We start from the raw sequence: 17,116 nt of genomic DNA, 5'->3' as shown, positions 1-17,116 counted from the left end.
AAGTTGACCACAGGTCGCCATTTAGTAAATAAACCCCCTTGGATGTATTTACCAGGAAGGTGGTAACTAGGGGAGAGTACTGGCCATTGCAACCGGACAGCAAAAACTGATTAGTAGCTGCAAACCTAGCAAACTCTATGGGATGACAAAGTAATGCAAACTAATTGTACAGCGCTGCGGAATATGTTGGCGCTTTAGAAATGCCAGTAATAAAAAATAAAATAAACTACAACTTCCACAATTCCAAACCAAGACCACCACCTGATCTAGAGTAAGTGCCATGGAAACAATTATTCTAAACATGCTAGTTTTCTGTATGTTTTAGAAATTAGCTCAGGACAGTGAGTCCCATGAGCATTCTGAGAGTTGCAGTCCACAGCCATTGGTATAGGAGTTGAAGTCCATAGCAGCTAGCTAAGCAGGCTCTCTCTCTCTGTCATGGCTGCCCATATCTGGGCTGTGTATACAGCTACTCACCAGGTCTCACTGAGCTGCTCTAGGGATCACTCTCTGCCTGTACATCCAGAGGCTGCTACCAGGACAAATCTCCTGAAAGGCTGTCAGGCAATATTGTCTCAGTCTGCATCCCTTACAGTGCCTGGCTCCTCCCACTGCCATGTGTTTACCTTACAATGCATGCTGGGAGCTGGGGTCCAGCCAGGGTTCAGTGTTGCAGTCCCTGGAGCAGTTAGAACCACAATTCCCAGAATTCCTAGGGGATGAGTGCATGGTGACTATTGTGTCTTGCCCAGCATTTAACCTCACTTCCTGCCGAAAGCAACTTGCAGTTTAAAGGTATTGTCTCAGGCTGTAACTCTTCATATGAGATATGGGATGCTAATCACAGGGTCTGTGCTAAGACCAAGTATTGCATTGTGTGTGAACCTAGCACTAACTCTGTAGGGATGGCTGGATTTTATTAGATAGAATTCTGATCATTCTAAGTGTTTCTTCCCAGTAATTAGGATTCACAAAAATGACAGGGAGAGGGTAATGTGCAGCTCTGATCCCAAACTACAGCAGACTATTAGGAAATAAATGTTTCTGATATAAAGAATCTGATTCACTTACTTCCCTGGACTTGTATACATCTGATCTTTGTTGAGGCTTAGAATATATATTTATATAAAAACTCACACTTCTAGCCCCTCTATGATTTTTTTTTCTCTCCCCCTTTTCATTTTGTAGATTGCACCAATTTAGAATGAAGGGGATGGGGTATGAAAAGACAAAGATGGCAGAAAGGATACTGAATCATGCCCTGGGTATTATCTACCTGCTGACTGGAGAGGTGAGATCCGAGCCATACTGTTACAGTAACTCTTCAGACCATAACTGACCACATCATCATATGTTGAGATGGTTGGGCAAGTGTCTTAAAGGGACACTAAAAGCCACTTAAACAACTTTAGCTTAACAAATCGGTTTTTGTGTATAAATCATGCCCCTGCAGTCTCGTTGCTCAATTCTCTGCCATTTAGTAGTTAAATCACTTTTGTTTCTCTTTATGCAGCCCTAGTCACACCTCCCCTGGCTATGACTGAAAAATAAACTGGTTTCATTTTCAATCAGATGTTAACTTACTTTAGAACTGCATACCTCCTTATGTATACATTGGGCTTTAATCACACACTGGAGGCTCCTGCAGGCTATTAACAGTGCAGGAGATAAGAAATTATAAAATTAACTAAATTTGCAATAAAGAAAGTGTAAACATTAGATGACTCTTTACAGGATGTGTGTAGGAAGATTGTGTAAGTCACATGCAGGTAACTGATGATCCTCTCATTATGCAGGGAGGTGTGCCTAGGGCTGCATAAACAAACTAAAATAACTCCTGAATGTCAGAGAATTGAGCAATGAAACTGCAGGGCATGATCTATACTCCCAAACTGCTCATTAAGCTGAAGTTGTTTAGATGACTATAATGCACCTTTAACCCCTTAAGGACCAAACTTCTGGAATAAAAGGGAATCATGACATGTCACACATGTCATGTGTCCTTAAGGGGTTAAGAGCAATGTAGATTGCTGATTCTGCACCCTCATTATGTTGTCTATATGAGGTCTGACATGTGTCATTATGTTGTCTTCATGAGGTCTGACATGTGTCCCATCTCATTGTATAGGAATATGTCATTGTGAAGAAGAAGACTCCGCACAGTAGCATTCACCTGGTGACCGGCGAGGTGAGCTTTTACTTTATATAATTTTCAGTTCCTTTGGTAGCTAGGCTTAATTTAATAATATTTGCACTTATTCTGTCTGTTTCCGTGTTCCAAGTAATGGTACTTTTCTCTCTGCCGGCTATTTCCTAATTATTGGTAAAGTGGTGTTGTAAGCCGTGGGGTCATTTTTTGCAAAGGATCCCCAAGGTTACATAACTGGAGTCGAGGGAGAGTAGTTTGAGCGCAATATCGCTCCTTACTTGACTCCATATTGTTTCAGACCTTACCGTCTTATGCCTGCGTGAACTTTTGAATCAGGTTTTCTGCTTTCCAGAGAGGTGTCCTTGAGACTGGGCTATGAATGAGAAAAGCACCCTAGAGTGTGGTATAAATGTGTAATATTTTGATTGTTCATCTGTTCATTGTGTATTTTTGTTACCGAGTAAACTCTACAGAAGCCGAACACAGAGAGATGGATGCAGGTCTTCAGGAAGTAAGAAGTCTTTATTAACATACCGATTGGGCCTCAGATGAACTATCGTTCCAAAACAGATCTGAGAGCCAAATACATGGAGTACATTCCTTTTATAGTACCATAACTCCTCCCATTAATAGCTACGCCCACATATACCTTTAACCAATCAATGAGCAGAGTATAGACTTGCTCATCTGGTCAGACCACATGGCTCATCCAAGACAAAGGAGAAATAAGTGTAATTTCAGTTCCTGCATTCCTGAAGATGCTCAGTACATTGATGACAGTATCCTAGCTACGTGTAGCTAACTAACTGACACAACATACACATATGCCACGTGGAAATCTCGGCCTACTAAATTTACATTCACTGAAATTCCACCACATTTTGATTGTGTCATTCATATTCCAAAGGAAATATTGTCCTGGTCTTACGTCTAAAACAATGGCCAGTTGTCCTGGTGGATGACTTTGCTGGTTAGAGTTGGAAATTCTTAGTGTCAAGATACTTATTTAAGACGCATACGCATATTAATGATTAATAATAATAATTATCAACATCTAAATTAAAACTCTTGTTGAGACAAGACACAAACCTACCTATTTATCAAATGAGTAATTTCTAGGCTCAACTGTGACAGTAGAAGGTGAGTTATACATTTCCAATGCTCTCCTTCCTGCTGCAATGTTCCCTATCATCTATTTCTAAATCTAGTGGACTTCATTTTCCAGGAGCCATGACACTTGTGTACATTACTGCAATGGTAAAGTACAAGTTGGTGCCTGTGGTACGTCCTGTGATACCTTGGATCTCCCCATAGAGCGTCTCAAACATGCAATACAGGATCTGCTCCCATCAGCCATCAATGTGTGAAACGCAGGATGTGGATATGACTTGTACATTGCTTCTTCTAATTGCTTTGGAATTTCATCTGAATTCCCACGCTGTCTATACAGATTTTACATGAAGATTCTATCTTCAAGTGATAGCATCATTGTGACGGAACGCCGTAACTGAGTACCATGCCCACATGGGCCCACCTACTTGTCCAGTCACATTGGACCCCCAAGGACTTGGACTGTGGACTCAGGGTGGTCCAACAGACGTGTTGCAGACCCGTCGTGGGTCTGGCCACAGCTCTGCCTATTTCTATGGGGGGTGATATGTGATGGATGGCCTGATTTGTTTGGCGCGGACCACAGGCTTGCAACGACATTTTTGTGACTGTTTTCCATGTGTCTAGAAGGATGTTGCTGTGTTGTGTGCCTGTATTCTACATGGAGCAGTGTTTGTCTGTGTATGCAGCTGTGGGTCAACAGGGGGGGGGCATCGGCTCGATAGACTGTAAAATATAGTTAGGTGTGAAATGTATTCTGTGTGTTGGTCAGGTTAGATGCTGCACTGTGGGTGAGCACCAGCGGGTCTGTCTGCTACAGCGCAGGGCTGTGTTGATGTGGCCGGAGCTTACTCTGAAGGGACGGGGGTGGGGGGAGGTCCAGCCAGGATAACCTTTTGTTGTCATGGTGTGTTGGCACAGGGGGAGGTGGTGGCTATTGTGGGGAGTCACTTTGTTGTTTTGTGGTTCTTTATCTGTGACCTGTTCTGTATTCCCATTGGTGAAAGTTTTTGTGTAATGGTATGGAGACCCCTGCTGTGTGTAGGGGGATAAATGCATGTGTTTTTCTCTGAAATAAACAGTACTCTTGTTTTACCCAATACGACTGGTTGCGTCCACTATATTGAGGAATTTTACAAAGTTACAGAGGGCTAGAATCACAGTATGCTGTAGCTGAATCCAGGACCAGCGGAGGATTAGAGAAGCGGTGATCAAGGGATGCTAAGAGACCCTGCAACCTGTGACAATCATTTTAATGAACACTTAGCTGGCTGGAGTCACTGAATGGGACTCTGAGGAGAATATTTATTAAGCTGTTACTGCAACTCTCAATATTAAATGTTCGAATAATCTTCAAACTTGTGCCTAAATTGCAATTCTGCTGGTGCTCTTGGTGCTAATAATCACAACCACGCAACCCCTGGTACGATGCCAGGACAGGGGGGAAATCCAACGTTGTTTAGAGTTAAGATGTTTGTAAATGTTCTGTATTTATTCAAAGTTGAACCTTTGAATTTACCCCAAGTTGCTTTGAATAAATTTCTGCTTCAATTTTATCATGTATAAAGTAACGGTCTGTGCATTTCAGGTGCCGATAAAATGTGGAGATGTTTCAGTGTACTTCTCAATGGAGGAGTGGGACTACATAGAAGCACACAAGGATATTTACACAGAAATGATGATAGAGGATCGTCAGTTACATAGTAAGAAGGAAATCCCCACAAAGCAGAAACCAGGTAACACCACTTAATAGCAAAATAACAGAGGCACCCACTGTACCGTGTTATAAAGCATAAAAACCCATATTTATCACATGCTATTTTGTTGCCATATGCTAAATGTTTAGAGGCCTTCTGCTTTATTGTAAGGTGAATGATCCTTATTTTGTAGTTGGCTCTAGAAGATTGTTTTATCCTTGATAGATTTGTTTGAGTGTTACTTTAAGGTAAGGTGGTATGCAAGGACGTCAACCCCAAATAAAACTCATTGAGATCAAGTTATTATGAGGGTGGAATGTTCCCTTAAAATGAACTGTAATAGTTATAGTGAATTGATTGTCCATTTAAGTAAAAAAACAACAACAATATATATAATTCTGATCAGTTAAAAGCGTGTTTAGTTTTTTTCTTTTTTTGTCAACGCAATTCATGCATGTATTTTTTTAATTCCCCTAAATAGGAACAGACGCCAAGTCTGTGAACAGTTCAGAAAGCGAAAAGAGAGTGCAAAAAGGTGAATATTTTCATAATTTTGTCTGCCTTATTATGTTGCCATAAACACTTTGTTTTTTGTTGGACTGACTTATTAGCTATTATTCATCCCTTAAGCCCTGTACATTTCCCAGAATCCTCCACACACAGCCTAGCGTAAGACTTGACATGTATCCTGACATATGTCTACTCTACACACATGCAGCGTAGTGTATTGCCAAGTGAGCTAGTTTTCTTTGCTTTTACTCAGTCAGTAAATAGAAATCAATGAGCGATCCTCTCAGAGGAAAAGTAACACAAATGAAGCCCACATCATACAAGGGATGCTACAGCTAAGAAAGGGGCATTTGAGTGAAAATGTGACAAAGGGGTGGGGGTTTAGGCAATGTCCACTTCCTTTGTCAAGCTAACAAAGGGTGATGCTTGCTTTAAGCCCCAGCCTTTGTTAAGATTGCCAAGTTTAGGAAAAGATACGCAAGACAAAATAGTCCCCACTTTGTGTAATGTCTTAAAGAGAACTAGATCGGGAATGAAGTAAATAAGAACAGATTCTGAAAGAGCAGTGGAAACAATAGGAGAACGGTAAGTTTGGGGTGACAAAGTCACTAAGCGTCTGAGAGATGGGAGACAAATTTACTGCATGCCCTATTACATGTGAAGGGAGCACCCGTTGTTAGATTATTTGGAATATCTCTTTAATATTTTTTTGTGTCAATCTTTCTTTTATTGAGGCATAGAGTTGCATGGGAACAGAAGAAACATTCCAAACGGGGGTATAACAATACAGTTAATGTCATCTCCACGAAGCATCTGCCTCTTTTTTTTTTTTCTTTTCTTTTTTTTTTTAGTAAAGAATAAGTAGATAGTTAACACACCTATAACTGTAAGGTACATTTGTCAAGGTAATACTTAAGTTGCTCTAGTAACAGTATAGGTAGTATGAGTGCCTTATACTAGTTAATTAAACAGGCTAGTGCGGATAGATTGGTTAGTAGTACTATATATATTAGGTACATAGACTGCTATCCAGTTAGTGCCTCATTTTTATATTTTAGAAGTCACTTTGCATAAACTTGTTGTGACAGGTTGCGTGAGGAAACCATATGGCATGTTCGACCCTTCCAGTATATATGATGATGCAGGAGCACGCAGGTTAAGCATTACAGACTAAGGCTGACATGTGAGGACCAAACAGGATCAAATTAAACAAGCCTAACAGCATTATGCTGCACATTTTTACGTTATGAGCAGTCTGGCATGAAGCTTGCTGTCACGTGATGAAACGCCCTGTGCAATCTGCCCTACAGTGCCTGAGGCATGATATTCTATGTTGTTAGGCCGCATACATACTGGGAGGCAAGCGGATACACTGTGCCTCCAGATTACATGTTAAACTTGCATAAACAGATTAGGCTAATTGCTGGGTCAGACAGTATAGTATCATATATGCATGGTAGTTAGCAAAATAAAATAAGGGATTAAACCAAATCAGATTAAAGGAGACGTAGGCGGTCATATAGTTACAGCAGTGTTAGAGCAGCCCAAGTCCTGCTCGGCATCTAGTCTGGTAGCTGGGGTGTGGGCTGTTGGGTCACTTCACCAGATGCCACTAGCGTGCTTCCGGAGGCAGACCACCCCGTGGCCCGGCGTGGTGCTCTCAGCGTTGTGTCTGCCCGGATTCTCCTGATTCCCAGCTCTCCGCCTGCTCTTTCTGGGTGTTTGGTGTCCGGGAACCGTGTGTTTTCGGCCAGAGGCCTTAGTAGGGGCTCTTGCCACATGTCCATTGACCCCATCAACAGGGTCGGGGGCCCAAGGATTTGCCGGTGCTCGACTGTCTCCTCGGGTAAATGGGTGGCGTGGGAGGGTTACCCCCTGGTGAACCCCCAGCTCGGAAGAAGAGTGTGCGGTCCCTTTCATGTCGTTGGCCCCTTGGGTGGCTAGGTGCGCCTGGCGGTTTGTCCGGGATGTGCTCAGGAGTTTGCCTGGGTCGGGTCCTGCCTCTGCTCTGTGTCTGCCTACATGGTTTGGTGAGGCTTGTGCAGGCTTCTTCCCGCCTGTGATATTGTGTGGCCTCCACAGAGTCGCCCTCGAGTGCTTCAGCCTCTGGTTAGGGTTCGTCGGGTGGGTTCTGTGGCCTGCCACTGCTATCAGTAAGTGCAGTAATTGCTGTCGCTTTGGCCCGCAGGCTCTACGTAACTGCCGTCTGCGTCTTACTCCGTGTGTCCCAGGGAGTCGCGGTGGAACCGGTTCCGTTCGGGTATGTGTTGGCTGCTTTGCGGCTGGCGTATTTGTGCCTGCCTGTTGCTCTCTGGACGCCAGCTTCATCCAGAACTTGGCGAACAATCCGTCCAGCCTAGTCTCTAAATCCCTTGTCTCTATGGACCGGTCACACGTGGCGGCGGCCATGTTGCTTCGCTTAGCTTCTCCCCGCTGTTCACAAGGCTCCTCCGCCGGGGCTTTTGTTGGAAGGTTGCTTTTCCGAGTTCGACCATGATAACCCCCGCCGGTCCTGGGGGGGAGCAGGGCATCTGTAAAGCCGTGCCCCTAGTGTCTGGGCGAGGAGAGCGGCCGCCTCTCCCCACTTCCTTCCCCTGTAGGCCTCGGCTTTCCATTATGGGCTTCCGATTTTCCGACCACTCAGTGAGGGTGTCAGATTTGTCACCAGGTCTCCCCTGGTATAGGTGACTCTTCCTGGTACTGTTATGTCTCAATTCTTGTGAGTTTTCGTGGAATGGTGGCATTTACAGCAGGAGCCCAGCTTCCATGTGACTTCTCAGCTTTGCTGGCTTGGCCCCGCCCCCCCTTTAATATTCTTTTATTTTAACCAACTGGATTCTGTTCGAATAGAAATTCTGGGTCAAAGTTCTAAACCTGGAGCAGGACACAAGAACATTCCAATAGTTTCCATGGTGATCGCCATCATAGAAGATAGAATTGGCATGACCAAAGCATCCTATAGCCCAGTACCTCTCATTTCACTTTAAAAACTATAGTTCATAGTTTTAGTAGTTATAGTAAAATATAGTGAATCTTACTACTATAATGTCTCAAATGGTGGGTGTTGATGCAGCAGTCCATTTTCTTGCTTGGAACCTTACATCTCATAGGCATTATTACATCTCATAGGCACACCACAGTTAAAAAGTTAAACCGTTCAAAAACTGATTTACTCCTTACAGTGGAGGGTACCAGGTACCATATCCACTACAGTGAGCTGTAGCAGTTATGGTGCCTGGAGTGTCACTTTAAAGTAAGATGTTATCCAGTGACCCAAGACCCAAACACAACTTCATTAAAATTAAGTTATTATGAGGGTGGGATGTTCTGTTAAAATTATCTGAAGTAGTTATAGTGCATTGATTTGGTTGATTTAAGTAAAAATATATATATAATACTTTTTTTTGTAATGATTTAAAAGCTCATTCGTTTTTTGTTAATGCAATTTCTTTTTTTTTTTAATTCCTCCATAAGGAACAGGCGCCAAGACTGTGGACAGTTCAGAAAGAGAAAACAGATTGCAAAAAGGTGAATATTGTATTCATTTTGTCTGCATTATTATGTTGCCATAAACACTTCTGTTTTTATTTTATTATTGTAAGTAAATATTTACAGGACTGATTTTGTGGCTGTTGTTCATCCTTTAGGCCTTACACATATCCCAGAATCCTTCACACATATCTCAACATCCGTCACACATAGACTTCTCAAATATCCTGACATGTCTCTACACATTTGCAGCATAGTGTGGTGCCAAGTTATAGACTTGTTTTCTCATGGATGTAGTCCTGTTTTGTCTTTGCTTTTGCCCAGTCAGTAAATATATTTCCTAATAAAAATCAATGAGAAAATGTGGACTTTATTTGCTTTGGTGTGTACATACATCATACCAGGGATTGTACGGCAAGAGGGAGACATTTGAGTTTTTTACAATTCTCTGCTATATTAAGCAACTGAGGGCTGGGAGACAAATTAACTGCATGTTTTATTACATGTGAAGGGAGCACTCGTTATTAGATTATTTGTAATGTCTTTTTAATAGGTTATTTTTTGGAAGTTCTGAGTCAAAGTTCCAAACCTGGAGTAGATCACAAAAACATTCCATTAGTTTCCATTTTTACTGCTCCGTTCATAGAACATTAATCATAACTAATCTATGTACATAGCCAGCATAGTGTGTTGAGTTTGATACTCGTTATCATTGTGTTTCCTATAAATGAATAATAATCGGGATATGTGAGGCTGCCACGCTGGACCTCTGTTGGAAAGCAGTGAGAGATCTGTTTGTCTTTACTAACAGTTGTGATGTGAAACGGTGCATAATTATGGGATAATGTTTGTACAGATTTCATATATTCTTTCTCTCTGTTTTTTTTTTTTTTTTCTCTTCTTCCCAGAAGTCGTTAATGAAAAAATAGAAACGATATTAATAAGTGAGGAAGGTGAATGCGATTCTGATGAAGAGGACATTCAGGTGGTGGAGATTGATCCAGACAACTGTGCAGGTGTGATGCTATGTAATATAATGGATCAGAGGGATTTACTGTGATATCTGTGAATACAATATGACACCGTATTTATCATTACAAATGGGTGCAGTCCTGGGGTGTTGTGCTACGTTAAGCAATAATCTGAAACGTATCGTTTAATTCTGTCGTTTCTCTATGTTCCTGACTTCTTCCATTTTTATATGTAAAAATATGGTTTCTTATATCAAGGGCCTTGGGCTGAAATCCATCATTATTATATCATATCCTTAAAGCAGACCTGTCGCTTGGCATTTTTAATTAAATATACATTCTGTAAAACACTCTAAAATGTTTAATTGAAAAGTTATTGCAATTCTAACAAAATAGGCCAAAAATGACTAGCTCTCTAGTCAATAATCAAATGTATATTTTTGAATAACAGATGGTTTTAGTTGCACTATGGGCAAGGCAAACCTTTCTTAGTCATTGATATAGCTACTTTTCAGCTCATCATCAATACCTTTCACAAGACTAAAGTGGCAATAACTAAATACTGTATATCAGGAGCACATGATGATTATGTCAGAAAATGCAGAAAAATAAGTATCAACTATGCTTTAAACACCAAAGGTGTGTGTAAATCAAGGGCATTGATACGTTCTAACTCCTTTGCAGAAGTTAAAATTGCCCATATTTGTCAGATATGTCTTCTGGACCTAATGTTTGACAGGACCAGTTGGACAGTGATATACCTGTCTATATGACCAATTCCCCATGTGATAGACTGCTCTGTAGAACCCCACCAAGAGACCTGCAGATAAGTGAGATTAAAAAAAAAAAAAAAAAAAAAAAAAAAAAAGCTCCGTATCAGTTGAAGCTGAATTTCGAAACTGATGTGTTTTCATAACTTTTATTGCAATTAGAAGGACTCCAAGGAGATACCAACACTATATCAAGCCACAGAGCTGAACAGGACATTGAAACTCTTGATATCGCTGCAGACACCGGCAGAGGTGAGTGAAATTTCCATTAGAAGTTATTGGACAGGCATCACAGATGGAAATTCTAATTTGTTTATTTACTAAATAGCGAATTATAAAACACACATATTGGAAAAAATGGGTTAAAATATCTGAATTGGCAAAATTCAACAGCCTTGCTCGCAAACAACTTCATACACAACTTTTCTTATGGTCTAAAATGTCCAAATTTTCACACGTTTCCCAGTTATATCGTTCCCGTAAGTGCCAATACGCCCCCCACCCCCCCCCCCCGCCCCGATCGTAGACAGAGACCCAATCTACGTTCCTACTTTCATTATCCATCATCCATGTTTTAACACACTTCGACTTTACTTTGATATATCTGTACATCAATGATAATAGCTCATGATACGGAGTTAAGCATACTGTGTAACCCAAAATCTCACAACATGTCACATGTTAAATTCTAAAACACCTAAAGATGTATTCAAACAAAATATAATGAATTGAAAACAAAAACGAAACAACGAAACTACTGATTGTAAAGTTCTTGAAATCTGCTTTAATCGCAGCTAGTCAATTTTTGCACACATTTTTACAATTCTGTTTTTAGTTCATTTCAGTTATAGTTCAATATTTAGTGTTAAAACTCCTGTTTGCCATGTCAGATTAGTCAGATTTATTTTGTAGCCTTATTATATCCTCTGTTGTTGCATTCGACACTTTTAGTTATACCAATGTTAGGAGACAACAGCAACAGACTCCAAATGCAAATGGTATTTAGAATCCCTACATGGAACATTTTCTCCTTAAAGGGACACTATAGTCACCTGAACAACTTTAGCTTAATGAAGCAGTTTTGGTGTATAGAACATGCCCCTGCAACCTCACGGCTCAATCCTCTGCCATTTAGGAGTTAAATCCCTTTGTTTATGAACCCTAGTCACACCTCCCTGCATGTGACTTGCACAGCCTTCCATAAACACTTCCTGTAAAGAGAGCCCTATTTATGCTCTCTTTTTTGCAAGTTCTGTTTAATTAATATTTTTTTTATCCCCTGCTATGTTAATAGCTTGCTAGACCCTGCAAGAGCCTCCTGTATGTGATTAAAGTTCAATTTAGAGATTGAGATACAATTATTTAAGGTAAATTACATCTGTTTGAAAGTGAAACCAGTTTTTTTTCATACAGGCTCTGTCAATCATAGCCAGGGGAGGTGTGGCTAGGGCTCCATAAACAGAAACAAAGTGATTTAACTCCTAAATGGCAGTGAATTGAGCAGTGAAATTGCAGGGGCATGATCCATACACTAAAACTGCTTTATTTAGCTAAAGTAATTTAGGTGACTATAGTGTTCCTTTAACTGTTTTGTGCATGAACTAATGCCTAGTAACAGTTGATTAACCTACTCATCAATTAGAGTTTACCCCGTAAAAAAATTAAGTAAGGTTAAGGGCCCCAAATTAATGATGTCTTTAATTCATCCTATTAGTCATTGCTTCATTTCAAATCTAGCATGCTTACGTACAGAGCCAAATAAAACAAAGCTTTGGTTACTGTCAAAATCCTTATGGCCTGCAGAGCATTTTCCTGCTTATATTTCCATATGAAGTAACATTTAAAATATATACCACTCATTTCTGACAGATGGACCGATGAGCAAGAAATTGTCAGAAGAATCCCATGTGGCAGAGTTCATACAGGAAGATGGTACGGTCCAGCCCTCTGGATTTCAAGAGAACTTTGGAGGAATGCCTTCTAACCTGTTAGATTCACTTCAAATCAGAAATGTTACATCTACATATAGATCTTATAAATGTGAACAAGCCATACGTGCTTTAAATAAGACCGTGACTAGTGACCGCATTGAGGTCCCTTTGAAAACGAAACATGCAGTCAGTGGATGTGCAAAGAGTTCCACTGGAATGTTGGCTTCAGCAGATCGTCCTGTATCCGCTCTCGGGAAGCCTTATGCTTGCAATGACTGTGGGAAAGACTTTGATTATAAATCCAATTTAATTAAACATCAGCGAGCCCATGCGGTTGAGAAGCCTCTTGGTCGTAATGAAAGCACGGTCCAGTCTGGGACCAAACCAATTTTTTCTGTTTATCAAAGGACAAATAGTAGTAGGAAACGTCATCGATGTAACTTGTGTGGGAAACAGTTTACCTACAAATCTCAATTTACAACGCACCTCAGAACACACACCGGAGAGAAACCCCACAGCTGCAATCAATGCGGAAAGAGGTTTGCATACAAATCGTATCTCATCACACATCAGAGGATTCACTCAGGGGAGAGGCCACACATTTGTCCTCATTGTGGGAGGTGCTTCACAGATAAGTCAAATCTACGTAAACACCAAAGTACTCATTCAGAAGAGAGACCTTACACTTGCCTTAAATGTGGAAAACACTTTTATTCCAAATATAATTTTACTGCCCATCAGAGAATTCACACAGAGAGGCCTTCTCAGGACAACTAGCTACAATAAGAAAAGGTGTTTATAATATATAGGTACTGTGTATATATAATGGGACATTATGGCAGGGCACATATGCAACACTACATAGTTACAGTGTTTCTGCAGGCACTCTTTGTGTGACCACTGAAACTGTTAAAACAAAAAAAAAAAGAAATCCTGTTTTATGGATTTATTGAATAGACTGCATCGGCAATACCTCCTGAGCGGTATCAGGGAAGGGAGAGATACGGTTATGGAGATAAACTAGGAGGGATAGAGACTGTCTAAAGAAAATGGTTGTTTTAGGAATGTCTTGGCAACAGAAGACTACTTGTGGTTGGTTGTGTAGTAGGTAACTTCGTACAGACCATGCTAATATTAATAGAGAGAGTCTACAATAGTATGATGAGTTCATATGAAGTGATGCATGTATCATTTATTTTTCTCGTTGGATGTTTTTTTTTTGTGGAAGACAGACGGCTTAGGCTGGCAACATGGGCTACACTGAGGTATATTGTAATGTGTGAATGGTGGGGAGCCACCTCTGTTGTCATTCATAGAGTCTTGACGTTTTCTTGATTTGGAATTACTATGGTTGAGAGTTAGCCTGTTTAGAGTAGGGGTGAAAGGGCTGGCAGAGACGCCTATTATTTTGATTGCAGTAAATTTTGCATTCAAAATATCTGCAAGAAAAATATTGATTAACCCCTTAAGGACACATGACATGTGTGACATGTCATGATTCCCTTTTATTCCAGAAGTTTGGTCCTTAAGGGGTTAAAAATACCTTTACTTTTCCTTTTGTAGTTAGTCCTTTTGTGGAGCAGTCCGATGTGAGGGCACTAACTCACAGTAAGCTGTGAAGAAGTCTATTAGGAGAAAGGGTTTTTTTTATAGCATACAAAACATTTGGATGTATAGAGGTGGGAGTACATAGGGGGACAGGCTTATAGCTGTGCGATGTTTAGAAATTGCTGTAGTTCTTGGCAACTGTTTACTGGGAGACAAGGAGCATAGGTTGTAATGGTACTTGGAACCATTGTCTCATAAGCCACAAATGGCTTCAGAAGTCTCTTATAGACTGTGTTGAGAATATATTAATATGTATAATTACCATACCCAGCAATCCTAATAAAACTAAGTCTGTGTGCCACTGGAGGGTGATTGGTCACAACAAAAAAAAAAAAGGAGGAGGAGAAATACAAGGAGGAGGGATGTTGGGAAACACTTACAAGGTGCAGTTTGTTTACCTGTTGGTCTAACCAAGTTTAGTGTATAGATTTCGTACCGTTTCATTGCTAGATCACTGAAAGTTCTGTTTAGAGGAAACATTGCATACTTGAGCCACCTGTTCATACTGTAAATATACAGTAATCATGTTTGTGATGCTGAGAGAGCAGGAGCTGACGTGGGACATACAAAATTGTGTGCTGTAAATAATAATCTTATTTAAAGATATAGCAAGGATAATGACCAGATATAGCAAGGATAATCTGGGCCCTTCCAGACGGGCACATGGGCCGGTGGAAAACTGTAATGCATTCTGTGTGTCCACTAACAGAACGCCTGGCAAAAACCGACAGACTGACGGAGCGTCTTGTTAATCCCATTCCACAACAGCTAGAGTGCATTCACTACTCGTGCATTCGGCTGACGGCAGGAACTCCAGGAGAAGGCATCAAAGTATCAACCCCAGTCTATTAATGGATTTTGTTGCGAGTGAGAAGAATGCGCTTCTTTTGTATTTGTGCCTGAGATGTTGCCACTTAATTGTTCAACATAATTTGACTTTGCTCGGATTACCAAGTGTTTTTTTTTTTGTGTTTGTTTTCTTCTTTAACTGTACCATAACAGTTTGCAGTAATAATCCCGTAGAAGTGTGGTTTAATGTTGTAACTGGAATATTGCACCCAGCTGCATCTGCAAGTAACCTACTACCTCATGGCACATGACAAGAATAGATTAATGCACCTAGTAGTTATACGAAAGACTGTTAGAACCTAAATGATAACAGAAGAAAAGGAGAGATGTTCCGTGAAGTGTAGGAATTCATTATTGCAGGTAGCAAAACCAATGGACACCTGGGCAGAACATGGAGCCTGTCTACCACTTTTGTTCCCATGGTGTCTAAGCGTGTACATGTTGCTGGAAGCTTGTGGATGGTGAGTGCAGTGCAATTACCTATCAGAGGCCTGTACCTGTGCTGCCTAGAACCCAGAATGTCCTACAGAAAACCACAGAAGTCATTTTCTGCGAGAATGTACTGGTGCTGCCCTTTTAAACTAATGATGCTACCGTGGAAGCGGTACCCAGGAAGAGCACTCAGGAACCCAGGAAGTGTATTATGGCTATTCTGATAACACTTGTCTGTATAATGGCAGAATAGGTGACATAGTACTATAAAATATGGTTTGTATTGAAGTTATAGTAGAATAGCATGGACAAAGACGATGGCTAATCTTGGTCAATTGTTTTTTTTTTTTCTTTTATAACAAATTAACACAAACCTGTCACTTTGTAAAAACCTCTTTCTTATTGCTCCTTGTAGACTTAAATGAGAATTACTTGTGCTATTTATTCATATTGATCATGTAAAGCCACACAAATCCACACAGTTAAAAAAAAAAATCCTCTTTTTAAAGATACCACTAATGTTGAAATATATAATTAGAATAACAGGTGGTCCAATGTTAAATGTTAAAAACACCTTTATCTATAGCCATAATTATGTGTCAATGTTTCTGATAACTCTTGAGGAAGTGAAGGCACATAGCTCCGGTGTACAATGTCTCAGAAAGCCAATATGTTATGTCAAAGTGGAATTGTTTTGCTCAGGTTAAATAGACTTCAATTCGCTTTGACATATTAAGAACCCTATAAGGACCTGATTCCGTCTGTGCTGTCTATGTGTGACCATGGAAGGTCCTGTTTTATTTACCATCAGAAGTTCCATAACATTCTGCTGTCTCTAAGGGAGACAAGAAGAGTCTCTACACACCAGTTTGTTATGATGAGATTGGTTTTTTGATGGGTTCCCTGTATGCTTGCTGTTATATGAAATCCAAGTGCTCGTGTTGTAGCATTTGTTTTGTTTTTCCAGGGAATCTTTGGAAATCATTTTGTCTTTCCTTTTCCTAGTTTATCAGATGGCTTTATATGTAGATACTTTGCTGGTGGCCAATCTCTGTAATATCATAATCTGGTTTATCATGGGTGGTCTACACAGTACTTTTCCGTGTGTCTTGTAACTTTGTATCTAGTGTGGCTTGAGGAGGACAAGTTGTAATTCGTGGAAGGGTTAGAAAAGTATAACTTTCATTGGCATTGTGTGCTTACTTTTGTGGAATTCTGAGTTTACAGTTATGATGTCCCTTATCTTTTGAAATATGGTTAATTAAAATAGTCATGTAATAATATTACAGACAATGTCTTATGGTGAAGATCACTATAGAAATACAATGTCTGGTTCCATGGTGATAAATGAGTCACCACTTGAGGAACAGTGTAACAAATGCTTGCCGGTTGTATGATCAGAGTAGACATTCTTAAGGCCATACCACACATATATCGATCACCTACTAGAGAACATTATTAGTCTTTTTATATTTATAATAATGGCAACTGCACTGCTCGAATTCTTACTACGTATTCAACTGTTTTACTCAAATACAAATCTGAAATGTGAACTGCAATAAAAGTAGCTGAATCTAGTTGATTTTCCACAATTTTGATA

At 40.3% G+C, this 17,116-nt stretch overlaps 1 protein-coding gene across 1 annotated transcript; it reads left to right on the top strand.

The window, feature by feature from the left end:
• The first annotated feature begins 732 nt into the window (after nucleotides 1-732).
• LOC134573628 (zinc finger protein 37-like) lies at nucleotides 733-14,066 on the top strand. The gene is made up of 9 exons (XM_063433412.1): nucleotides 733-795; nucleotides 1,189-1,291; nucleotides 2,129-2,188; nucleotides 4,848-4,995; nucleotides 5,438-5,491; nucleotides 8,941-8,994; nucleotides 9,864-9,971; nucleotides 10,859-10,948; nucleotides 12,566-14,066. Exons 2-9 carry the CDS (start codon nucleotides 1,205-1,207, stop codon nucleotides 13,402-13,404), a joined length of 1,440 nt encoding a protein of 479 aa, XP_063289482.1. The 5' UTR covers nucleotides 733-795; nucleotides 1,189-1,204; the 3' UTR covers nucleotides 13,405-14,066.
• Nucleotides 14,067-17,116: the final 3,050 nt, after the last annotated feature.

Source organism: Pelobates fuscus, chromosome 9, assembly GCF_036172605.1.
Source record: "Pelobates fuscus isolate aPelFus1 chromosome 9, aPelFus1.pri, whole genome shotgun sequence".
In the NCBI taxonomy this organism is placed as follows: Eukaryota; Metazoa; Chordata; class Amphibia; order Anura; family Pelobatidae; genus Pelobates; species Pelobates fuscus.
Note: the sequence above shows the minus strand (reverse complement) of the source record. Positions and strands in the feature narration are given on the sequence as shown.

What these genes read in the sequence shown, in the direction of transcription:
- LOC134573628 (XM_063433412.1), top strand. Translation starts at nt 1,205, where the DNA reads ATGAAGGGGATGGGGTATGAAAAGACAAAGATGGCAGAAAGGATACTG. An exon ending in CCCCACAAAGCAGAAACCAG is followed by an intron (nt 4,996 to 5,437) that starts GTAACACCACTT and finishes TCCCCTAAATAG; the next exon opens with GAACAGACGCCAAGTCTGTG. An exon ending in CGCTGCAGACACCGGCAGAG is followed by an intron (nt 10,949 to 12,565) that starts GTGAGTGAAATT and finishes CATTTCTGACAG; the next exon opens with ATGGACCGATGAGCAAGAAA.